The following is a 26,028-nucleotide window of genomic DNA, read 5'->3' on the forward strand; positions in this document are numbered from 1 at the left end:
CAATAATTTGGGAACTTGTCTATCTTACAGGGAAACTAAATTAGCCATAAACTTTATAACTTTAGTAACGCTGGAAAAACACTACTCATAACTGACTAAATGACCATTGCTCTAACACTGTGTGCTGCTTGTGTAGTAATATGTAGCACATAGTAGGTATTTCACATGTTCATGTTGACTTAGAGAGTTAATTCCTAAGGAATGAAGGGAGGGCATAGAAAATTACCATTGCCCAACACCTATAGTAGCCAGATGGCAGATGCTTTGCATATGTGCTCCCATCTGATCCATACTTCACCCTTGTGAGGTTGGGATCAATGATGAGGAAGCTAAGGAACTGAGATTCCAGGGTCAAGTCAATAAGTGATGGGTAAGACTTCAACCCAGGTCTATCAAGATCCACAATCTATGTTCCATGTTTTCATTATCCCACACTGTCTCAGTCACATAGTAGATTTATAAATATAAATGCAGAGGAAGGAATGGGTGAAAGAGAGTGAGTGAATGATAAATACTGGGAAGGAAAGAAATATTCCCAAGACATTTACAGTGTGTCCTGTACTTCATTACTGTGCATAAATTTAATTCACCTAAGAACCCTGAGAAATATGTATTATGACCCCAATTTTAGAGGTGAGTTGGCTGAGACTCATGGGGGTTAACTACTTGGTGAGGATATGTAGTTAGTAAGTGGTCTAATTAGGATTTGACAGTAGTTCTACCTGTCCCTGGAGCTGACTCCTTTCACTGTACCAGCTGGCCTGGATGTGGGCATGCTAAATTCTCACCCCAGCTTGTTCCTTTAGTAGTGACTCAGCCAGTTGTTCAGACTCTCCAGGCCTCAATTTCTCATCTGTAAAATGACAGGTACCCTACCTTTTTTTAGAGGCTCATTGGGAGCATCACATGATGAAAGCATGTGAAAGGGATTTACAGAATTCATAACTTATTGAAAATGCAATGGAAATTATAAGAATATCAGAGTGAGGAATCATTAATGTTTGGCAAGATGTTAAAAGAGCAATAGACAAGCCGTGTCCTGTAGCTGCTTAAATGGATTTGGTAAGAGTTTATTCACTAATTCCCCAGGAAGTAAATTTCTCCTGTTTTCCCTCTCAGCACCTACACAAGCTTGGTACAGAAGAGGAAATTTGATAAGATGTAAGACAAAGTCCTTTTTTTAAAAATTGGAATTTTGGGGTCCAACTTTATGGTTACATATCTAATTGAGTAATATTACCTATAAACACTGGTACCAAGAACCTACAAGAAGTCTTTATAAGAAACAAAATACCTACCAAATATTATACCACTAGATTATTGGTTTTATTTAAATTAATGAAATGAAGTCCACTGATAAAATTGGGAATTAATTGTGACAGAAAAATTTAAAATATTTTCCTATATGCTTAGAACTTCAATAGCAATGATCTAAAAGACTAATACATAAAATCAGCAAAAGCCACAAATACTTGAAATATATATATTTCATCTAAAACCATCCCACAAAGTCTGAGCTATAATTCAACTGTCAAATTACATGACTGATATTCAGCAGGCCTAGAAATCATAAGTAATTTAATGTTCTTGGGGCTAGAAGAGACTAGAATATAAGTATAATTTTCTCTCATCCCATGTAATAGGAAATAGAGTTAATGAGAATATTTTTTATTTGGAGTTATGAAAAGCTTGAATAAAATCATAATGCCACAAGACAGTTGATTAACATACATAATAGTAATATGAACAAAACAAGAAAATGGTATTTATTGAGCAATTAATATATGCCACACTATCTACTAAGAACTTTTCATAAGTTATTTCATTTAATTCTTAAAAACAACAATGTGCAGATACCCATCGAATGCCCTCTATATGAGTGGGAAAACTGACTACAAAGCTCTGAAATAACTTGCCCAAGGTCACAGCCAGCAAAGAGAAGAGCTGGCAAGTGAGCTCTGAGCTCAGATTCCAGGTGATTAGAGTCTGGGAACTACCTACTAGAAACTGAAGTCAGAGGGTCTACTTTACTTCCCCTTTTCTCTTGCCCTTTCTCCTGCTGCTAAGAAATAGCCGGGTTCTGAGAGGTACATAAGGACAGCTTTCTTCTTGTTAACTTCAAAATAAAAACAATGGGAAAGCTGGTACAGGAAATGGCTTTGAACAAATTAAATGTCAGCTGAGCATAAAACTCATTCTTTCACCAGGATTCACACTGCTCTCTGCCCTACTTTTCCTTCACTATCTACTTCAATTTTTATTAAAAAGAAATTTAAGCTATTGAGACTTTTTTTTCAGAAAAAATAAGGACTCAGGACCACAGATCACATACTCTGAGAGCCCAAAATCAGAAAGTAAGAATGCCCATTAGGTTTCCAGCTTCAATTCAACTTCCCTTCTACCTCACCAGAAATTAATTGGCTGAGGGCCAAAGAGTAATATCCTTTGGAAAAATGTTCTGGACAACGATGTAACCTCGGCGTGTTATACTATAAATTTTCAAAGGCTTTAATGTGACTCACCTCTCCCAAGACATCCATGGAGTTATTTTCCACAATCATGGGGATTTCTGGCTTAGCTTAAAGGCAAAGAAAACACAGTTAGTGGCACGTAATGCCATCTTACCTGACTACTAGTGTGTGTGTGTGTGTGTGTGTGTGTGTGTGTGTGTGTGTAAAAAATTGGTCATTTATAATATATTAAACACTCACTGTGTGCCTGGAAGAATGTTAGATTTTTAGGAAACAAAGGTGGGCAAATAATCTTCACTGTGCTAAAAGTATTTATATTTTCCTGAAAAATACAGATACATAAACAAGAAATTAGAAAACACTGAGATAAATACCATAATTGAGGACATATAGGATTTGAAGAAAGCTTTTAAGAGAAACTGCTAACCCAACCTTAGGGAATAAGAGGAAGCTTTTGAAATTTGCAACATCTAATTGATAGTTGAATTATAATTACTACTGAGTCAGGTGAAAAGGGGACTGTGGAGGAGGGGAGGGACAGAAATACAGTATAATGTATAGGCCTCTGAAAGGGACAGGAAAGACACTTTATACTTTAGTTGTTTGCTACTAGAAACTATTAGGAACTATTTCAATGATCTTGTTATCCTGCTAGATTATAGGTGCCTCAAAGCCAGACTGTTTTATTCATCTCTTCATCTCAAGCACTTAACAGAGCCCAATCCAAAGTAGGTATTAATTCTATCATGTTGAACTTAAGTGGTTTCAAGTAAGTTCTTTACAAAGTTTTTAAAATTTCATTTTATTTTTATTTCATTAATCCTCACCTAAGGATATTTTTCCATTGATTTTTTTTTTTGAGTGAGTGAAAGGGAGGGGGAGAGACAGTGAGAAAGAAACATTGATGTGAGAGAGACTCATCGATTGGTTGCCTCCCACACACTGTCGGATTTAGCCTGCAATCTAGGTATGCGCCCTCAGCCAGAATCAAACCTGGGACCCTTCAGTCTGCTGGCTGATGCTCTATCCACTGAGCCAAACCAGTCAGTATTCTTTCTTAAAAATTTAAATATATTTTTATTGATTTCAGAGAGGAATGGAGAGGGATAGAGAGATAGAAACATCAATGATTAGAGAGAGTCATTGATTGGCTGCCTCCTGCATGTACTACACTGAGGATGGAACCCACAACCCGGGCATGTGCCCTGACTGGGAATTGAACCATGACCTCCTGGTTCATAGGTCGATGCTCAACTACTGAGCCACACTGGTTGGGCTCAAGTAAATTCTTGAGTACAGCAGACAAAGCCGTCTATGAACCAGTGGAGAAAATATTAAAATATTAAGACCCTGTCACAGGTGCTGTTAATGCCTGCAAATTCACTTGACATTTGCCTTTACTTGCTGGTCAAGAGACCTCACCAAGTAGAGGCAAATGTGAAACTCTCCTAAGGATTTATTGGGGTTAGGGGAGCACACTGAGTCCACAAGCAGGGCAAACAAGAAATCCCAGAAAGTTTGTGGCGATAACAGATGGGGAGTTGGTGCCTGATACCCCAGATTCCTTGCCTCTGATGTGTGTTCTTCCAGAGTTCCCCAGGGGCTCGAGCTCCAAACCCACAGCTTGATCGTGTACATTCTATTATCTTCCTTCCTCTTCTGGTGTTTCAGAGAATTACCTCTCAAACAAAGGAATTCAACCCAAATCCTCCACTCCTTGCTTTCTTTCAGGAGAACCCAAACCAAAATACAACCCTAAAACACTGAGGAGAGGAGGGGCATTTCTGACCTTCTATTGGCAACAAATACTGTAGAATAAAGGACCCCAAAGAAAGAACAATTACTAAAAATTGCAGAGGTGGTAGAGATTATTTTTGAAGCTCAGGACAATCAGATTTGGAGCTGAGGAGCGGGAATTTGTGATGGCAGGTGACTTACCACTAAGGAAAGGAAAGTGAAAGGGGACGAGTGAGAGAGATGCAGGAAGCCACAGAGGAGCTGGGCAAACATCCAATCTCTGGTCTGTTAGAGAGTAAAGGCATTGTCAGGAAGAAGAAAAGAGCTGGATTTGGGCATGTAGAGTGGGTCTGTGGTACAGTTGGGTATTTATTTTGAGGTTTTCATATTTTTATTTTTGGCTTCATCTACTTGAGGAATAATCAAGGAATGCAGAGTGGATTCTAAATGAACTATGTATTGTGCTTCTATGCCAGGGCCATGATGATATATGTGCAGGTGACACCCACAAATAGGTTCAGACTAGATGAGACTATTCTAACACAACCTAGCCAGCCCATTTGGTAAAGGAGAAAGTCCAGGAAGCAGAGAAAATCTAATTATATCTACAAGGAGGCAGAATCTCCTATTTTTAAGCATGTACTGGAAGGAGTTCAAAGAAGAAACAGAAATGTTGAGACAGATGTACAGATAAATAGGGAGAAAAGAGTGAGATGTAAAAGTCAGAAGCGGTCAAGACCAAGATGAAAGCATTTTAATGCAGCAAAGAGGACACAGTTTAATTTGACAAGGCAATTAGGTCAAGTTACAGTGCAAAAAACCCTTGGTCAAAAGAGACACAAATTGCATTATTTAGAATTGATATTTCTTTGCACATCCCGGATGGCTGCCTTCATTGATTTGCCAATAGTAAGACCAGATGAGTTGGTTTCATGTTTGTGCTAAGACAGTCACACCTCGCTAAGAGCGCTGAGGGTGATAATCGATAAAAGAGATGAACAGTCTTTCCCAACTCTTCACAGAACATTGTTTAGGCTCCATAAGGAACCTGACCATCAGGGGGCGATTGATTATTTCCTAGCCCATCCATAGGGAGAGTTGGGGAAGGAGGGATGGAGGGCAGGAGGAAGAGACAGAGGAAAGCTATAAGCAAGAGGCTTCAAACTATATTAATCTTGGCTGTAGCTACTACATCTTTATGAACTGCAGGGCTGGCATTTCCTTCAAAATACTGAATTGTGTGACCTCTAATAATAATGCAATGAGATTGTAAGTAAAAACAAAGATTTCCTTTTTACTTGTTCTGTCAGTCACGACTTATGTTTTGTAAAGTTATTTTCTTTTAGTTTACCTCATTTTCAAAATCAATTAATTGCTCACCCGCATCACTGCTTTTCTCTTTGCCTTAATTTAGAAATGCTGTTTTAAAAAGCACATTCCTTATTCACAAAGATGAAAAAAATATTCAAAGCTAGGAGTTTTTGTTTATTAACATTTCCTTGCATCACTGAACAAAATAGAATTTTCACATTTCCCCCTCTCCCCCCAGTTTGGACCCTGCAGAGTCAGAGGCCCCTACTGTGGGCGTCCTTGCTGGAGGAGCTGGCCTGCATTCACCCCAGCCCGCTTTGGCGCGGTATGGGGGCGATGCCCGGAGAGCGTCTCTGGAACTCTGTTCATCATCCTTCTATTCTCACACTGGCCTTATTCTGTCTTGCTCCAGCAAGCAACTGAGACAATTAGACAGCTAAGCAATTATACTTTGGCAGCTATAATTAAAGAGATTTCCAGTATTCTTAGGAAATATTAAAGTTGTAAGTAAGTGAGTGGTCACCAGGAAACTGACCAATTGTGTGATTTCAATCATCTAATAACAGAATCGTTATTCTTTCACTTCGTATCCTCCGCCCCAGCCCCAACATGAAAGGCAGGTGTCAAGGTAAACAAAACTCCTGAATAGCTAGCCTTGCGTGGCTGCCCTCCAGGTCACAGGCTGCTTCCTCTCCAGCGGGAAAGTGAGGCAGGCAGCAGGGATGGCAGGATGGCGGGGAGTCCGGAGAACAAACACTCTTACCAAAAACCTTGACCGTGGTGGAGCCACTCAAGATTTTGCCAGGCCTGACTGTAACGTGGCAAGAGAACTTCCGGTCATCATCGTGGATTTGGACTGGAGAGAGGTAGAGCCCATAGTCTGCACCTAGCTTGACTCTGTCTTTAAATAATGTGGATTTGCTGATGCGGTGATCCCAGGTGAAAAGTGTTCCCTGAGTTCCATTATCTTCCTGGTGAGAAAAATAGTTACCAGTCATTGAGCACTCAAGTGGGCTAGGTACTCCACAAGTACTAATTTATATCTTGTAAAAAGAGAGATATGAACGAAGGATTAAAATGAAGAGGTACTAGTATTTAGTATCTTACTAGACAAAACATCATTACCCTTGACTTTCAGCTAAAAACGATTGTCAGTTTCTCCTAGTATGAACAGATACTTGCTGCTCTTCTGTTGAGAACTCCCCCTTTGAATCCTCTATAAGCTGCATATTTGGGGGGCACACAGCACTGGGGGCTAATGGCAGATAATAATCCTCATGCCAAATTCAGAAATCTTAATGGCAAGGTGTGCTGAGAAGGCTTTATGTTTTGCCTATAAAATCTTCAACTAAACTGGATAATTATAGTCACCCTCTCTCCCAGCATAACTTTAGAAAGCTCTCATTTAGGTCCCCTCAGGGCCAGGACTAGGATGAGGTAAGGAGACTCCTAGGGCACAAAATTTAAGGAGGCACTTACTCTCAGGGTCTTGTATACGCACCTTGGGCACCTGAGAGTGAGCACCTCCTTAAATTTTATGCTGTAGGCACTTCCTTTCCTCCTTAACCTCAGCCTTGTCAGTCCTTGCCCTTCTGCCCTTATTATTTCTATGTTTGTACTGCCTTCAAAGAGGACTCATGAAGAGTAGGCTGTAAATGTTAATCTGAACTTTGGAGACCAGAGATCATTTGGAGTATTTGTTTCCTCTCTTCCATATCCTTTCTTGGGTCTGTGAAGAAAAGCTCCCACTGTTCTTGCCCACCTCATTATTTCCATGGACAAGGTCCTGGGGGTGTCACAGCATTGGTCCATTCAGCCATTCTGCTGACTAAGGGCCCAGTGAAGAGGGGACTCTTGAGGGGCACAGGACAGAGGAAGGGCTATGTCCTTATACCCTTTAGTATAACAACATGCTCAATTCAGTTGCTTTGAAAACACTCAGATGCATAAATTTATTCTCTAGGGATTTGAACTCAGTTGTTCTGGGATGAGCCCCTCACTGGGGCAGGGCTGAGAACCACGGGTCTAACTCTAAATAACAGGTGGATCTTACGCACAGGAGCCAGGGGAAATGGAGGGAACTAAAGCGGATGAGGTGAACAGGAATGCATCTGGTGGGGAAGAAGTCATGAAATAATGAGAACAATGATCTGATGTAGAATCTCTAGTTTAAAAAAATGGGACAGATGCAGGGTGGAAGAAATGGAAGCAGGTGAGTGAGAGAATTCAAGTATGGGATAGGAGCAGAAACAGTGGAAACAGGAATGTAGACTTTTTGAATAGTTTATATAGATATTTCCAGAATATACTCAGTAGAAACTCTTATGTAAGACACAATTCTATAAATAACTATGGCTGGGATTGGTATCATTTTTACAAATATATATATCATACCCTGCTTAAGACCTACTCCTGAAGCAATGCACACACCTTTATTCTCACATAAAGAAGGACCTAGGTGTCTATCCTGCTGTCTTCTTAATGAAGAAGTACACAGAAAGCTAAAGGGAGAGAGCTTATATTCTGGAGACAAGGGCTCCAAAAGGAGCCTTAAGAATTAACTGGCACTTGACTCAGCATCTGCAGACCTGGAGCCCAATAATTAAGGAGGCAGGCTCCCCCTACAGGTCTTCCCGCTCAACAAGCTTGATTTTAGAGATCCTGCTTTGTGCACAGGGACTGTTTTGGTGAGGATCTTGGAGTTCAAAATGCTGCTTGACCTTTAGTAAATGACTTGCCACCTGGAACATTTCCATCTGTCACTCTGTCGCGGGAAGAGGGGCAGTCAGAGGCCACGGCTGGAGACTGGCAAGGAAAACTACTTTTTCCTTTATTGTGTAGCTGAGTGTGGCTAACTGGGCGGTTTCATTGGTGGATGAAAGATACAACAAAACAACAAAAACCCCCAAACCCCAATTTGCTCCAGGGTTGTTTGTTTTTCTGGGCAGTTGTAGAGGAAAAGTTTTGTTCCTTTGTTGGGAAAGATAGGATTCAGTTGCAAAGTTATGCCTGGTCACTTACAACATTCAGAGATCCGGAAAGAGCCTAGAATCCCAGTTATAAAGGGGCCAAGGCAAGACTGCCCATGGGTGGCTGCTTTCACGGAGCAAATGGGACGAGAGGCAGAAAAAAACTAGTGCAGTCAAGCATTGAAATATCTAGAGTTGGGAAGGGAGAATAATACCAATATCATGCTATGACCACTACTAAAATTTTATATTCTTACTAGAGGCCCGGTGCACAAAAATTTGTGCACTAGCGGGGGGGGGGGGAGAGGGGGGAGTCCCTCAGCCCGGCCTGTGCCCTCTCGCAGTCTGGGACCCCTCAGGAGATAATGACCTGCTGGCTTAGGCCTGCTCCAGGGTGGCAGAGGGCAGGCCTAATCCCTAGGTGCAGCCCCTGGTCGGGCTCAGAGCAGGGCTGATTGGGGAGTTGGGGCACCGCCCCCTGTCATGCACAGAGCCTGGCGGATTGGGAGGTTGCGATGCCACCCTCAGTCACGATCAGGGTAGGGCCAATTGGGGGGTTGGGGCACCGCCCCCTGTCACACTCAAGGCAGGGTTGATGGGGAGGTTGTGGCGCCACCCCCTGTCATGCACAGAGCAGGGCCGATCAGGGGGTTGAGGAGCTCCCCCCTGTCACTCACAGAGCAGGGCCTATCAGGGGGTTGGGGCGCTGCCCTCTATCACCCACAGAGCAGGGCCGATCAGGAGGTTGGGGAGCTCCCCCCTGTTACTCACAGAGCAGGGCCCATCAGGGGGTTGGGGCGCTGCCCTCTATCACCCACAGAGCAGGGCTGATCAGGGGGTTGGGGCACCGCCACTCTCACACTCAGGGCAGGGCCGATGGGGAGGTTATGGCTCTACCCCGTCACACACAGAGCAGGTCCCGTGGGGTGGGGTGGGGGGGGGGCGCCGCACCTTGTCACACACAGAGCTGCAGGGCGATCAGGGGATTGGGGAGCTCCCCCTTATCAGGCACAGAGCAGGGCCGATCAGGGGTTTGGGGCGCCTTCCCCTGTCAGGAACAGAGCAGGGCCTATAGGGAGATTGTGGCCCTGCTCCCTGTCACACACAGAGCTACAGGGCGATCACGGGGTTTGGGCGCTGCCCCCTGTCATTCTGATCCCGGTGCTGGGAGGCATATTACTCTTTTACTATATAGAATAGAGGCCTGGTGCATGGGTGGGGGCTGGCTGGTTTGCCCTGAAGGGTGTCCTGGATCAGGGTGGGGGTCCCCACTGGGTTGCCTGGCCAGCCTGGATGAGGGGATGATGGCTGTTTGCAGCTGGTCACACCCCCTTCAGGGTGGGGGTCCTCACTGGGGTGCCTGGCCAGTCTGGGTGAGGGGCTGAGGGCTGTTTTCAGGCTGGGACTGAAGCTCCCAACTGCTCCTTTTTTTTCTTTCTTTTTTTTTTATTCTGAGCCAGCTTTAGCTCTGAGGCTCCAGCTCTTAGGCCTCCGCTCCTGAAAGCAGGTATCTGGTTTGTTTAGGTTCTACAATCGAAACTCTGTATCAACTCCAGGTCTGAGATCCCGGCTAGCTGAAAGCTGGTTTCTGGGGTTTTGTTTAGCTTCTATTTTTGTAACTATGTTTCAAACTGCCAGCTCAGAGGCCGGCAAGGCAGGCGGGGAACGTTGCAGTCCTCCGTCACTGAAGCAAGCAAGTCTCATGTTAGTTTCAAGCTGCCTGGCTGCCGGCCACCATCTTGGCTGGCAGTTAATTTGCATATCTCCCTCATTAGCCAATGGGAAGGGTAGCGGTAGTACGCCAATTGCCATGTTTCTCTTTTATTAAATAGGATTAGTCATAGCTTAAGTTTATTTAGCTCCTACTGTTTTAGGCACTGGGCAAAGTTATTCCAAGTCTTATTTACTCCCTACAACAATCTAGAATGAACTGAAGTTAAGTAACTTGCTCAAAGGTCATGAAAAATAAGAAGGCACTTAAGTCACAGCATCAAAAAGCAGGGATGCCCAGGACCAGGGACAAGTAAGCCTCAGAGACAACACACACTAATGAAAACCAACCCATCACACACACACACACACACACACACACACACACACACACACATCAAAAACCCACTTCCAGGAGTATCAGAAATGAAAAATTTAAAAGAAATTCCTGGAGGCCAGAGGCCTTTATGTAGGTGGTTGATTACAGAGGTGTGAACAATTTGCTGATTGAAAGGGTCCTTGACACTCTATGACCCGAGGGGTCATAGAGTGTACTTCAGCTGCCACCTGATAATGATAACCTTAGGGTCAGCAGGAAACAGACTGGTAAGAGGTTCTTATTATATAGTCTTTATTCTTGTCTGTTTTTCTCTTCTTGTTCTTTTAAGAAAAATTTTTGGCAACTTTCATAGACTTCCAACTTAATGGGCCCTATGATTTAATGGGAAATATAGATTGCACTGGCATACCTACACTAGTCCTGACACTCAATATATGTAATATATGTTCAATTAATACAAACTGTCCTCCAGCCTCGCTGATGATCAACCAGCTACTTCATGAGTATTCTTTATCTGCCTGATAAACCGAGGCGTTATGGAGAGTCATAAAACCAACTCTTTAGAGATTAGTTTTTAATGCATAGTAAGAACAGGAATGTGCTCAGTTTTTCAATTGTTACCGTATTCACACCTCTCAATAATACCATGAGGTCGGTACTATAATGATCCCCTTTTATAGATGAGGTAACTAAAACTTAGGTTACACACCATATCCAAGACATGAATTCTGAGACAAAGGAAAAACATGTACTCCTATATGCACTTATCAAAATACCCTTCCAAATTTTGCCTAAGTGGAAAAACTTAATAAAAATTCTATAATAATAAAAAAAAACAAATTAATGACTACATAACACAGTGCATTGCTCAATGTGTTCTCCTCTGTCAACTCTTCTACAGGTGGCCATGGGGGACACTATGCCATGAGGCTCAGGGACCACAGCCTGATTGGGAAACAACGTTCCTTGGACAGTATAGCTGGCTCTCAAAATGGACAAACAGCAGCCTGCCTTTATTTAAAATGTTGATATTTTCTTCATCAGGAATTTTTCTTAAATTTTGATTTTAAAATATTTTATTTATATGTATATCTTGGTTACTGATTTTTTCAGCACTCCCTTAAATTGTCATCCAAGGTGTGAGCCCTATTTACCCTAATCTTGGCTCTTAGGTCACACAGCTAGTAAATGGAGGAACCAGGACTTGAAAAAATAATTTCCCTCCAAAGGCCATGCTGTTAATGACTTTGTTATATACAGCCTCACAAATGTAGTAGGATAAACAATCCTTGCCTTTTCTGCTTAGAGGCTATTTGAGAAGAATTAATGCACAAGAAAAATAAATACAAAACCATACCCCATACCTATAGAAGAGAAATAAACATATAATTAAGTTATGAACAAGAGTTAGATAATCTGCATGATAAGGGGTCATATTGAATCATGAAACACTGCTTCCCTGTGTCCCTTAAAGACCCGACAAACCTGGGATGAGTGGTGGAGGTTTTCCTATTTTTGTACTAGAATCAGAATTGCCAATCCAGAAAAGGGACATTGCTACTATTTGATTTCGTGACATTATTTCATCCCTGACATTATTTCATCCCTGGGATGCCGCAAGCTCTGAGTCAGAGCTGGCGGTGTTGACTACAGCACATGGTGGGTGTTGAGTGCCTATAGCTCATTCAGTAAATTCGGTTAACTGTATTGACTGCTACTTCTGTATCTCCACATTGCTTCCTATCTTCACGCCCCCCGTTTATTCTCCATCCAGCCAGTGCAGTCAAGGCAGCTGCTTGTGAAGCCCCCAGGTCCACTCTGTAGGGCACCAGAACAATATTTTTCTAATCATCACAATTATTGTCAATACTTTGTAGGTTGGCTGGCACTTTAAGTTTGATTATGATGAAGACAAGTAGAGGCTACTGTCATCCGGTAGAAGGCAGCGGTTTTGTTTTCTGAATTGCTAGGCTTCTCATAGGCATGGAGAACCAGCATTGTTCATTAGCACCATTTATCTTTTTGTTTAGCTATAAAACATCAAAAATATTAAAGAACAGTATATCTATAAACATACATTTATAGATAAAAATTTTAAAAATATAAGCATCTAGATTTTTTAAAAATGTTTTTATTGATTTTTAGAGAGAGAGGAAGAGAGAGGGATAGAAAGATAGAAACATAAATGAGAGAGAAACATCATCAATCGACTGTCTTCTGCATACCTGCCTCTGGGGACTTATTCCCAGGCATGTGCCCTTACCAGGAATTGAACTGTGATCTCTTTGTTCCTGGGTCAACGCTTAGCCACTTAGCCACACCAGCCAGGCAGCATCTAGGTTTTAGTTATATGCCTTTATCGCTAATATTGAACTGTTTGCTGAAATATTTCTGTCCTTCTTGTTGTGATTTTAAAGAGAAAAAACATGGGTTTCTCTTTATCTACAACTTTGGGAATAAACATTTTTTCCTGCCCCTTATCTCCCCAAATTGTACTCATGGGTCCCAGGGTTTTAGAACATGTCTGTCATTTGCTGGTCAACTGTTTTTTTTTAAATATTCAGCTCAAACATGATCTTTGAAAGATTTCCCAGGTCCATCTAGTCCGAGTCAAACTATTTTCCCTCTTTTTTTAAAAAAAAAATTTATCAAAATTGTATTTCATGGTAGGAAATATGTCCAATATAGTTTGTATCCCTGTAGGAGCTAGTACCCAAAACAGATTTGCATATGTTTATTGGATTGAATTGAAATCTATACTGTGGGAAATCAGGATGATCGTTTGGAATAAAAAAAGAATATTAGATATATGTAGAAGCTCCCAGGACAAGCCTGCAGAATTTCCCTGATGAATGTATGCTTGTGCCCCAGGACATAAATGGGAAACATATCACTTGTCCTTTTTCTACCAACTGCATCCCATCTAAACGTTCATGTATTGTGCAGTTTCTAATATATCACCTGCCATTCACTCAGACCTTCAGTGTCCACTAAAGGTTAACCCTTGGTGTTCACTTAGTTACCTTCCATGCTAGATCAATGTTGGATACCCTAATTGTGCCTGATGCCTGTCTACTTCAGTGTAGTCACAATTCTGGAAAGTAACTTCCCCAAATGCAAAGGATCTGCCCATGAACACATTTAGCACAGCCTTCTTATGGGGTCAGATACATATACCAAATAATTTTCTAAAGTTAACAGAGAATCCTAATAATCTGCATGAGGGTCATAACTGATTTAATTATATGCTATAAAATGCTACACATAGGAGGGCATATTTTTTTTATTTTCCAGTGACCTAGATTAAAATAATTTTAGTTTGTAAAATTGTTTGCAGACTCTAACGCAGACTTGAAAATGGGAACATGCATAGCTTCCTGGAGCTACTGAGTTTATTACAGCAGGTGTCTGTCCCCCTGAGCTCATCTCCCTCATCTCTGAATTTTATAAAAACCACATTATATAATGTTTGTGAGGACAACTGGCTTATTGCTATGATTGTTATTGCTAGTTTAACAAGAGATTAAAGAACTAAAATAGGGATTGGAGAGGATATTTATGTCCTCTGCAGACCTATAACAGTTGTGGCATGAAGTGCTGCAGTTTATTCCTTAATATGAGGAAATTAGATAATTTCATATCAGACTTGCTGAATCCCGCAGCCTCCAACAGCATGGAGCACGGATGTAAATCAGAAGAGCAAATAGATTTTGACATTTAAAAATGGAATGCACAGTAGGAATTTAATCAGCACATTTACCAATATAATATTTCCTTTGAAGAGAGGTTTCTTTCAAAAAGACACCTCCGGTTCTCTGTATCATGAGGCATTGTTTGAAGTGACAGCATGGCTTGAGGTTCCAGCAGAAGTTTAGGATTCACTCTCTCAGTGTGTGACCTTAGGTGCACTCTCTCTGCCCCTCATTTATCCTAACTGTCCTGGATCCAAAGATGAGGTCTATTTAGTCTTTTTCATTTCTTTAAAGAAAATTACTAGATAAGGATGCCGTACCATTTATCAAGTCACTGACACTTAATGAGCTGCTATTCATTAATCAAATCAAATGCACAGCATCAATTTAGTGACCATCAATTTAATATGAGGACAAGGAATAGGACTGTGGGGGAAGGAGACGAAGAGACACAGAGCCATTCCATTATTCATTGAGTGCCTATGTTCTAGGCACTATACCAAATGCTAAGAATTTTTGAAGTGAGTGATAACTTTATGTGCTGGAGAAGCTCATAGTCACACAAGGGACACAGATCAAGTGAAGGCTTTACATTTTCTTGGAAAAACAGACCCTTCACCCTAAAGATAAGATAAGACACTACCAATCAACTTAGCCAGCAAAAATATGGATAGTGAAGATTTACTAAACTTTATTATTAAGCTTTATTATTCCCACTGTTAGTTGAGTTTATGATAATTGGGGTAGAAACTGTTTTCTTATTCGTGGAAAACATTAAAAATGTAAGCCAAGGCTGAAACCGGTTTGGCTCAGTGGATAGAGCGTCGGCCTGTGGACTGAAAGGTCCCGGGCTCGATGCCGGTCAAGGGCGTGTACCTGGGTTGCGGGCACATCCCCAGTAGGAGATGTGCAGGAGGCAGCTGATCGATGTTTCTCTCTCATCGATGTTTCTAACTCTCTATCTCTCTCCCTTCCTCTCTGTAAAAAAATCAATAAAATATATTTTAAAAAAAATGTAAGCCAAGGTATAGAAAGTGCATTTCCATTACTGTAATGTTTAGCATTGTAAGTTTCTGCCCTCCCTCCCCCCACCCCCCCGGCCCCAGGTCCTCTCCTCTTCAGAACCTTTTCTTAAGAACCAAATTGTATCGCATTTGTTAAGAACAGTTGAATTATACTAACCATAGGCATCATGCCCAGAAAGCCTTATATTTTAAAAACCAAACACTATGAAAAAATAAGAGTGTTTTCTGACAGATAACAAAGAGACATTGGACAATTTAGCACAGTGAGAAAGATACTTTAGAATATTTTTTCCTTTCATTTTACTGACTACTCAAAATATATGTAGCCAGAGAGAAATTATCTGTAGGTTGTATTTCAAGGCCTACTAGCAGGTCAGTTATTTTTGATTTGTCACATCCCCAGAGAAATCTTTTTATATGAAGGGTCTACTTTCCAAGACAGTCCACAAAATGCTAGGTCAACTTGAAATATGAGTGATAACTCATGCAAATGCAGTATTTTGCAAACTATCAGCTGCTAAGTTCATGGATATCTATGATTCTGTAAGAATTTTTAAATTTTGTGTTTTTATTGTGATGACAAGCTAAAAAATAATATAATCATATTCTGGATCATCTAAATGAATACTCATTTTGTGATTCTCAAAATTATGTTTATGATTATCTTTATAATTCCTTAAGTCTTGTATTATTGTAACTGTGCAGAAACCTTATTTTCACATTATTGTAGGAGTCCCTGATCTCCCTCCCCCCCACTTTTCCCCTTTGCCTACCTCCACCCTCCCCTACCTACCTCTTCCTTGGACTTTACCAAATTATTGTCTGTGTCTATGGACTATGCATAGGTGTTCTGTAGCTATTTCCTTCATCTTCTTTATCCAATCACTACTCCATCCCTCTCCCTTTGTGCATCAGCCAGTCTAGCATTCCATGTATTTCTGCTTCTGATTACATTTTGTTCATCAGACTTTTTTTCATTAGATCCCACATATTAGTGAAATCATATGGTATTTGTCTTTCTCTGACTGGCTTATTTCACTTAGCATAATACTCTCCAGGTCCATCCATGCTGTTGCAAAGAGTAAGACTTCCTTCTTTTTTACAGCTGCATAGTATTCTATGGTGTAAATGTACCACAGCTTTTTGATCCACTGATCTGCTAATGGAAACTTGGGATGTTTCCAAACCTTAGCTATTGTAAGTAATTCACCTATGAACATAGGAATGCATATATCATTTCTGATTGGTGATTAGGATATATTCCCAGAAGTGGGATAGCTGGGTCAAAAGGCAGTTCCATTTTTAATTTTTTGAGGAAACTCCATACTTCTTTCCAAAGTGGCTGCACTATTTTGCATTCCCACCAGCAGTGCACGAGGGTTCCCTTTTCTCCACATCCTCACCAGTACTTGTTATTTGTTGATTTAGTGATGCTAGCCATTGTGGCAGGTGTGAGGTGATATCTCATTGTGGTTTTAACTTGCATTTCTCTGATGATTAGTGATGTTGAGCATCTTTACACATATCTATTGGCCATTTGTACATCCTCTTTGGAGAGGTGTCTAATCTTATTTTTTTTAAATATGCCCTTTATTTTGATTTTTCCCCCTTTGATTCAAACTGGCCTCAGCCAGTGCCTGGACTCATCTACCTCCTTCCCCTTGCTTAATTATTAAGTCTCAGGACAATGAGGTTCTGGTCAGTATCCAGTAGTCTTGGGTCTATTGACTACAGATACAGAGTTTTCAATCAAAATAATAATAATATCTTGGCCTCAGTTATGTTTTAGCTCTGGAAAACGGAACAATCCCACAGAACAAATCCTTGTGAAATGGGACAGAACAACCCCCATTGTTCACATCAGGACTAGATGGAATGATTAATTACCTGTGACTCTGGGCATGGCACCATATCCTTAATAAATCTGTACTTTCTTGGCTGCAAACTCCTGTTCATGTCTTATGGGGCTTTGATGCGTGCAGGCAAATGCCCTTTCAGTCCAGTAACATTATCTGATTTAACAGTATTAGAGGTGGACTATGTATATTGGTTAATAGCTGGTTGCCATTCAAGTGGCTTAGAAAATTTCTCATAAAATTCCAGATTTCTGAATTTTGAAGTCAGAAAACAAGACAACTATAGGCCTGCTGATCCCTGTGGCAGTAATAGAGCTAACCAGTGGCTGTTTGTAATATAGGTCCTCCTTCTATAAGGTACATTTTCCATCTATCTATCTATATAAAACCCTAATATGCAAATAGACTGAACAAAACAACCAAACAACTGAACAACCAGTCGCTATGATGTGCGCTGACCACCAGGGGACATGTGTGGAACATGGCAGGAGTAGGCAGCAGAGCATGGAACATGGCAGATGTCAGCTGCAGTGGGATGGTGGAGCAGGTAAGCAGGGGCACCAGACCAAGGCGGGGTGCTGGTCGCTGTTATCTGGGTGAGCCTCTGGTGGTTACTGAAAATTCTTTGCCTGGCGCCGGTCCGATCGATCGGAGCCCTCAGCGGGTGCAAGTGGTGGCTGCCAGCCCCAATCACCCTGAGGGCTTCTTCACCTCCCCTTGCTCCTGAGGGGTGATTGGGGCAGCAGCCATCACTCGCATCCACTGATAGCACTAGCCCCAATCCCTCAGTGCCGTCAGCGGTGCAAGCGGGGCCGGCGCCATCAGCGTGTAGGAGCAGCAGCAGTGGGAGCGGGGCTGCTGGCAGACAGGGGACCAATGGTCATGGAAGGAAGGGCTGGGCAGGGGTGCGGTGGATGGGCTGAGACCCACCCTGTGCCCACCGCAGCCTCGTGGCCCACAGATCCTTTCAAGGTGCACAAATTCATGCACTGGGCTCCTAGTATTTTATAAGCATTAGATTTTGTGTTTCCCCACATAAAGCAATGTTGTGTATTTCCCAGGATGTTATGGTAAGCATTCTGAGAAAAGGGAGTCTATCCCTAGGTATACATTGTTGGTAAAACAAACATTTGTGAGTAGGGGCTTCTGGAGATGGCTTTTCTCCAGGAGACCATCACACGCTTTTCTGTAATGGGGGCTTGGCATACAGCTTGAAATAGAAACTAACATTTAGAAGCTAATTTCTAAATCAGTGCATGCATAGACCCAGAGACTTGCTGAGTGTCTCCCCACAACCATTCCCAGCCTGACCCATAATACCTGTCCCTCATCCAGTATGTGCTTCCTTCCCTATTATCATTTGTTATTCATTTTTATTTCATTAATATTTAAAGATCATTGCAGGTATTCACTGAAAAGGGCAGCACTTACCACCAACCATGCAAAGGTGAACTCAGATGAAATTCCCGAGGAGATATTTTGAAGGCATGGTATTTTCAGAGTCTGATTTATCTCTATTTCTATTGTATTGTGGCTTCTCCATTCTTCCTGTGTAACTGTAACAAAACATAAGGTGGAAAAGACATGGATCTGTGATTGGTTTATAAAGTGCCTTTTATCAAAGAAATGAGAACCGTTTTAGCATAAAGATTCATCCATCCTCAGGGTATACCTATGAAGTAAAGAGGAGAAATCCCATTAGAGTCCTTACTGTGTAAATGGCAAAACAAAGTCACCAAGAAAAATCACCACTGAAAAATTATAGGGACTCTTTCCTAAAAGAATTAAGTTCACAATTTGACATGTTCCTCTGATTTATCCCTAAATTCGTGCTTTAGTCTTCAGATCACATTTCCTTAATCAGATAGAATGTAAAACATTAAATCTTAGCCTATAATTGCCCTTTTAAATTTTAATAGACTTAATATTTTTATGTCTGTGAACCTAAAACAGCAAAATGAATGGAAAGTACAGAGAGTTCCCATATTCCCCTTGGTCCCATGCTTGCACAACCTCCCCCACTATTAACTTCCCTAATCACAGCAGTATATTTGTTACAATCATGAACCTACCCTGACTCATCTTTATTACCTAAACTGCATAGTTTATTTACATTAGGGTTCACTCTTGGTCTTGTGCAGTCTATGGGTTTTGACACATGTATAATTACGTGTTCACCATTGTGTGCCGGGGTCCAACCCCAGCAGGTCCAGGGGTTCCCAAAGTCGTAGACGGAGTAGGCGAAGAAGGAAGGACATGGAGACAGTGTTCAGTTGATCAGCAGCCTAGCCAGGATCTCCAGCCAGGATCTCCAGCCAAGTTCTGGTCTAGATCTCTAGAGAGGTTCTGCTTAGGATCTCCAGCCAGGTTCTGTGTCCATGTTCTCTTGCTAGGTTCTCCAGGTTCTGTAGCCATGTTCCCTCGCTAGGTCCTCCAGCCAGGTTCTGTCCAGGTTCTCCAGCCAGGTTCAGTCACCAGGTTCTAGTCAGGCTCTCTTGCCAATTTCTGTAGTCAGGTTCAGTCCAGGATCTTTTGCCATGTTCTCTCGCTAGGTTCTGTCTCTAGGTTCTGAGGCCAGTTTCTGTCCAGGATCTTTTGCCATGTTCTGTCTCTAGGTTCTGTGTAGGTTCTGGTCTAGGTTCTGTGCCTCTTGGTTCTGTCTTCTAAGTTCTGTCTTCTAAGTTCTGTGTCTTGCTGTCTTGTTACATCTATATTTATACCAGTTGATTCAATCCTATCAATCTCTATTACAAAGGTTAGGGCGTTTCTTATCTCCATTCCAGGGAGTAACGATTATGTAGCTTAAGCATGATTGTTTGGAGTTAAAGTGATTAATTACCCGCCTGGCACTTAGTTAAGAGGTTTTATTCCCTCCCTAACTTCAGGGGAAAATCCCTACCTGGGGAAACAACCTTTCTCAGAGACCTTGGTTAAAACACATAGTGCCAAGAAGGTGAGCAAACACATTCAGAACAGTATGCCATATATGCCAGGTCCCTTGAAACAGCAAAGATGGACCGGCTCCCAGCAATTGTGGTATCATACAGAACAATTTCACTGCCCTGAGAATGGTCTATGTTCCATCTATTCATCCCTTCCTCCCACCAAACTCCTATCAACCACGGATTTTTTTCCCTGTTTTTATAATTGTCTTTATAGAGCTTATAAATTCCTTCAAGTAAAAAATGATACAGGAAAATATATAAGGAAAATCTAGGGAGACATCGTTAACACATTGGTTTCATTTTTAAAGTGATATGAGATAAATAGCTGTCTATAGACTTTTTGTGTGGAAAGTTTTATACACACACACACACACACACACACATATCCATTTTTTATTAAACTAAAACATCAAATAATAATCCTATATACTAAAGGGTTAATATTCAAATTGTCTCCTTGACCGGGAGTTCGACTCGGAGTTTGACCAGGGGACCAGGCTGTGCCACCAACCGCCTGTGGCTCCTCCCTCCGGCCACCCCCTCCCCATCAGCGCCCCCACCAGCTGGACCCCACCGGTGCATGAATTTGTGCACCAGGCCTCTGGTATATAATAAAAACAACTTTAGCATCCTAATATCTTAAAAACCTTATTTTTATATATATGCAAATCTTGTTTGTGTGCATGAGTTTCTCATACTTTGCAATCCTATTAACCAAAAGATGTTACCTATGAATTTTACTTAAAAATGTTTTGCATGATTCTTAAACAATTTGTGGTTAACATTTTTAGAGGCTTTATGTCATTCCATCATATATACCCATCGTCATTTGTTTAGTCACTTCCAATTATTGAATGATTATGCTCTTATAGTTTGGATTCTTACTTTATTTAAACTACTACACTCTATATAGCAAAGATCATCCTATACTAATAGCTTTTCTGACCATTCAGCTACTTAAGAATAATTATCACGAGTATGATTAATGAATCATGGATTAATATTCTCATTATTATCAACAGTATATATATTTAGAGTGGAATATTTCTCAGTTTGAGGAGGGTATATCTACCTAGCCTTTAGAACTTTGTTATAGTTTAATGTGTCATAAGTTCCAGCTATTCTTTCTACTCTCTCCTCCTTCTATGCTTAATTGAAACCAGGCCTTCCCATCAGGGAACATCTTCCCTGCATCATTTTCAAATAATAGCTGCTTATTTTCTTGTACCCTTATTTCCTCAAGATCAGGAGTTGTGTCAGCACCGTCCTTGCTCTCCATTGCTACTTTCAAGTATTACTCCAACCCCATAACTTAAAAAAAAGCACACCTTCCCTTTATAGTTAAAGACATTTAGCTATAACAGTATTTCCAAATAAAGTTCTTTGTATACCACCATCACAATATTTTTTGCCATATTTGCATACCATCATTATTACTATTTAATTTTATTCTTGAAAATATTGTAATTGTTTTACTTAAATACATTTATTTTAAACAGACAATTATCTAGGCACTAATATTTGTGAAGTCCATAAAATACACCTTATATATTAATTATATTTTAATGTACATTGCCCAAATATATAAGTATTACATTTTTGTAAATTTTGTCCAGATTGTGAGGTTGCCATCAAAGAATTAAAAATCTATCAAAAACAATAACCTAAAAATATAATATCAGAAATTGAGAAGCAATTTGATGGGATTGAAAATCTATTGTACATTATAAAAGATGAGTTCATGAGATGGAATAGAGAATTTATAAAGTGAATCACAGAAAAGAAAAAAGTAGCAAATATAGAAAAAGACACATTAGGGATGTATATAAATTTAGGTACTTTCTTTTACAATTGAAACCTAACAAATTTAAATGTGAATAAAAACACCATGGAAGTGTTAGAAATGACGACTGCATTCCTGTGTAATCTGGAAATGGGAAAACCTTTTCCTGTGATTCAAAATCAGGACCAACATGAAAAAAGATTGAAATATTTTATTTCATAAAAAAAATTTATTCTGCACTGGAAACATTATCATAGAAAGCAAGGAGAGACAACAAACTGGGCAAATATTTGCAACTTATATGCAACAGTTAATAGCTTTCATATATGGGGCATTTTCAGCAGAATAAAGATAGTAACCATATGAATCAAAACTCATAATGGGTTTAAATTATAGAAGTTCATGACACTTAACACAACATAATTACTGTCATTTAAGAGTGCTAGTGAACCAATTTACTTTTACAACTGGTAAATAAAGGAAAGGACCAAGTAAGTATCTGTTCTGCTTTTCATAGACAAACTGTATATCATGTAAATAATTGGTGGATAAGAGAAAGTTTTCTTTATAAGAATGCATAAGCTAATAAATGAAGGAATGGTAGATTTAGAACATCTGTTTGGCAATCCATAATAAATTAATGGATCTAGGTAATATTCATTAGTGGCTGCTTATATTACATGGCCAGATATTATGTGCTTCTGATGTAATTCTATAACATCATCTATGATGTACTCTTGCCAAAAAACAAAACATAAAAACAAAAACCTTAATGTGATCAAATCTCTGTATTTAACCAAAAGGTGACAGAGGAACATACAGATATGGGGATAATCAGGCTACAGATAATCAAATTTACTCAACAAATACATCACAAAAGAAAAATAAGCAATGTAAAATAGCCTTCAGATGAAAGAGGTTTATTAAATAATCACAACACATGGAGATTATTTGAATCCTAATTTAAACCAAATGTAAAAATAAAGATTATGAGGCCAACTAGACATTTGATGACAAAAGGACTTACTAGTTTTGTTGTTGTTGTTGTTTTTTAATTCTGATAGTGGTATTATGGCTACATATTTTTTCAACATCTTTATCTTTTAAAGATTTATCGTAAAATGAATAGGGTATCTTGATTTTCTTCAAAGTATTTTGTGAGGGGGCAGTTGATAAGAGTTTAAGGAAAATAAGATTGCCTATGAGTTGATAATTGTTGACTTTATATGTTTAGAATTTTGTTATAGTTTCATCTCTCATAAGTTCCAGCTATCTTCATGATACTATTCTATATAATTTTGTATACGTTTGAAATTTTCCACAATTAGGAATTTTTTAACTTTTTTCATGCATCACCTGAAATCATCTCAGATACTAGCAGCTATATGTAACACACTTGAGAAAAATTAAAGAATCCCTCTCCTCCACCCCCCAATTCATTCCTATTACCCAATGGTTGTAAAACTGTGGCCTGTGGGCCCAATTTGGCTTGCTGCCTGATCTATATATATAAAAGCCTAATATGCAAATTGTCCCCACCAGAGTTCGACTGGAGACCAGGAGTTCGATCGCTTGCTATGATGTGTGCTGACCACCAGGGGGTAGTGCGGAATGAAGGAAGGCCCCATCTGGCAGCCAGCAGCTGGGGAAGGGAGGCCTTGGCCAGCAGCCAGAAGGCCCTAATTGGCCCTGATTGCCAGCCAGGCCTAGGGACCCTACCCATGCATGAATTTCATGCACCAAGCCTCTAGTTTTGTAAATAAGGTTCTATTATAACATACATATTGTATAGAGGTGCTCTCATGCTACAAAGGTGGAGTTGAGTAGTTGTAACAGAGACTGTATGGACCACAAAGCCTAAAATAGTTACTATCTAGCCCTTCAGAGAAAGTTTGCTGACTCCTGCTCTAACTTTTCATCATCCATTATTCCCTGATATAATCCTGGGTAATTTCAGTAACCATGTAGATGACTTATTCAATACCTGGCCTCTCAGTTCTTTCCACTGTCACCTCCATCAACTGTCTCCACTCCATTTCAGCCATGTACTCTCACAGTCAAATCTCAGACCTATCACCAGGCACTATTGCTCCACCTACAAAATCACTAATTCAAACCTACAAACACATCTTCTTCTTGTGCAACTAGTCCCATCTCAACTGTTCTCTGACCTTATTGGATTTTTTAATGAGTTGATATCTCTACTTTCCCTCAATCCATCACCTGTCTTCTTTCTTTTCTTCCCTCATTATCAAGCTAAACTTCCATAGTTTCTATCATTTCAATAATATTCTTTCTAATATCCCGAATCCCTTGCCTTTTTTTTTTCCATCTGTTTAAAGAGAATTGGACTGTGGTAGACCCAAACTGTTTACTTTTTAATGCACAGGCCCAAACAGCCAAGCAGTGCTGGAGAAAGCCACAGTGCAAATTGTTTTCACTGCACTTTCATACCACAGTCAAATGAATGTTCAACACTGATCAAATATCCAATACATCTACTAGTACCTAGTGAACTCATTTTCCTTCTATCTATAGAAGGTATTTCAAACCTCTCCAAATGTCTTTTTCTGAAGCCTCCTTATTTGCCTGAAGATAATCATCTCCATTTTAGAGAAAAGATTACAAGATGGCACATAGCTTATCATATGTACTCATCCTAGTTTCCTTCTCTCCTGGTATAATAAAAAAAAGTTCTTTTTTCCATTTCAAGATAGTCCTACTACTAATGTTACGGATCTCAATGCCTCCATCTTCTCAGAAACTTTAATTTATTTAATTTACCTTTTTAATTGTATATTTAACTACTCTCAACTGCATCTTGCATATTGACTTTGAAACAACAGTCAATGTCTGTCATTAAATAAAACCATCACTGCCACCACCATCACTGTGACCACATGAATGAAAATCCTCATTTAAGTTCCCCTACCCTTTGCATTACTACTAACACATTTCTTAGTTGTGTCAATATTTGCTGTTTTCACTTCTTCTTTTAAAATTTTGTTGATTAAGGTATTACATATGTGTCCTTATCCCCCCATGACTCCCCCAACCCCCCACTCATGCCCTCACCACCTTGTTGTCTGTGTCCATTGGTTATGCTTATATGCATGCATACAAGTGTGGGCTTGTTTTCACTTCTTTGACTTCTATTCATACCTCTTCCCCCTTCACTCTGACTTCCAACTCTAATAATGTCACAAAACAGCTCTTGTGATCAATACATTTTGTTTATAAATACAGTACAATAATCATTTTGTCCTCTCAGAAACATCAGAATCAGTGGCTACTTCCTTTATTAAATACTATTATTATTCTAGGTTTTTATAATATAACTCTCCCAATTTTACTCCTGCCTCTTTAGTTACTGTTCTATTCAATTTGAACATTTGTTTTTCTCCATCCATCACTATGGACTCTGTTGAAGGGCCACATTGTTTTTCTTAGTTGATTTTCTACCTCTATATGATTTCTTTCACTTCCAGAACTTCAGTTAGCACCCACACTCAGGTGGCTCACCAGCTTATATCTTCTGTTTAAATCTTTATCTAGATCAGGAATTGTATATCCAGTTGTTTGCCTGACATCTTCTGTATGTTTCAACTTCATGTCTAACTCAACATGGATGAAGTCAAACTCAAAATAATCCCTACGTAATCTGTTTTCTAACACAATGAGTAATTTCTCATTTTTTTCCTGTTCTACATATTTGAAACCAAAGCATCATCCTTGACTGCTTTTTATTCCTCACTCCACATAAGCAACCTGCCACCAAATTCTATAGGTTGATTCTCCTACATATTTTTAATCTGAGCATTCTTCTCCATCTACTGCAACTTTTCTCAGTTTTACTGGTATCCCTCACCTAGATTTCTGTCATTGCCTTCTAACTGGCCTACACTAATTATCCTCTCAGCCCTTCTCCAATTTATTCTCTAAATGTTGGCCACAATAATCTCTTTGACATGCAAGATAAAACAAAAAAATAAAAACAAACCACCTTTTAATTAGTTTCCACAGTTTTTAGGATAAAAACAAAACTTAACCAGACTAATCAATCTCTCTAGCCTTATCTTCAACTGCTTTCCTTTCAAGCCTGCTCTTTTAAAAAATAATACCTTTTAAAATTCCCCACAGTTGCCATATCTTCCTCCTACCACAGAGTCTTTGAAACTCTGTTATCTGT

At 40.0% G+C, this 26,028-nt stretch overlaps 1 protein-coding gene across 1 annotated transcript in view; it reads right to left on the bottom strand.

Moving 5' to 3' along the window:
• The window catches only part of CD96 (CD96 molecule), an 89,721-nt gene that overhangs the window by 54,313 nt on the left and 9,380 nt on the right, over positions 1 to 26,028 (bottom strand). The window contains exons 3-5 of the mRNA XM_059686172.1: positions 18,543 to 18,667; positions 6,283 to 6,490; positions 2,523 to 2,578 (exon numbers count right to left, since the gene is read on the bottom strand). Of these exons, the coding sequence (XP_059542155.1) occupies positions 2,523 to 2,578; positions 6,283 to 6,490; positions 18,543 to 18,667 (389 nt within the window). The remainder of the gene's footprint in view (positions 1 to 2,522; positions 2,579 to 6,282; positions 6,491 to 18,542; positions 18,668 to 26,028) is intronic.

The sequence above is a fragment of the Myotis daubentonii genome, chromosome 3 (genome assembly GCF_963259705.1).
Source record: "Myotis daubentonii chromosome 3, mMyoDau2.1, whole genome shotgun sequence".
Taxonomy (NCBI): Eukaryota; Metazoa; Chordata; class Mammalia; order Chiroptera; family Vespertilionidae; genus Myotis; species Myotis daubentonii.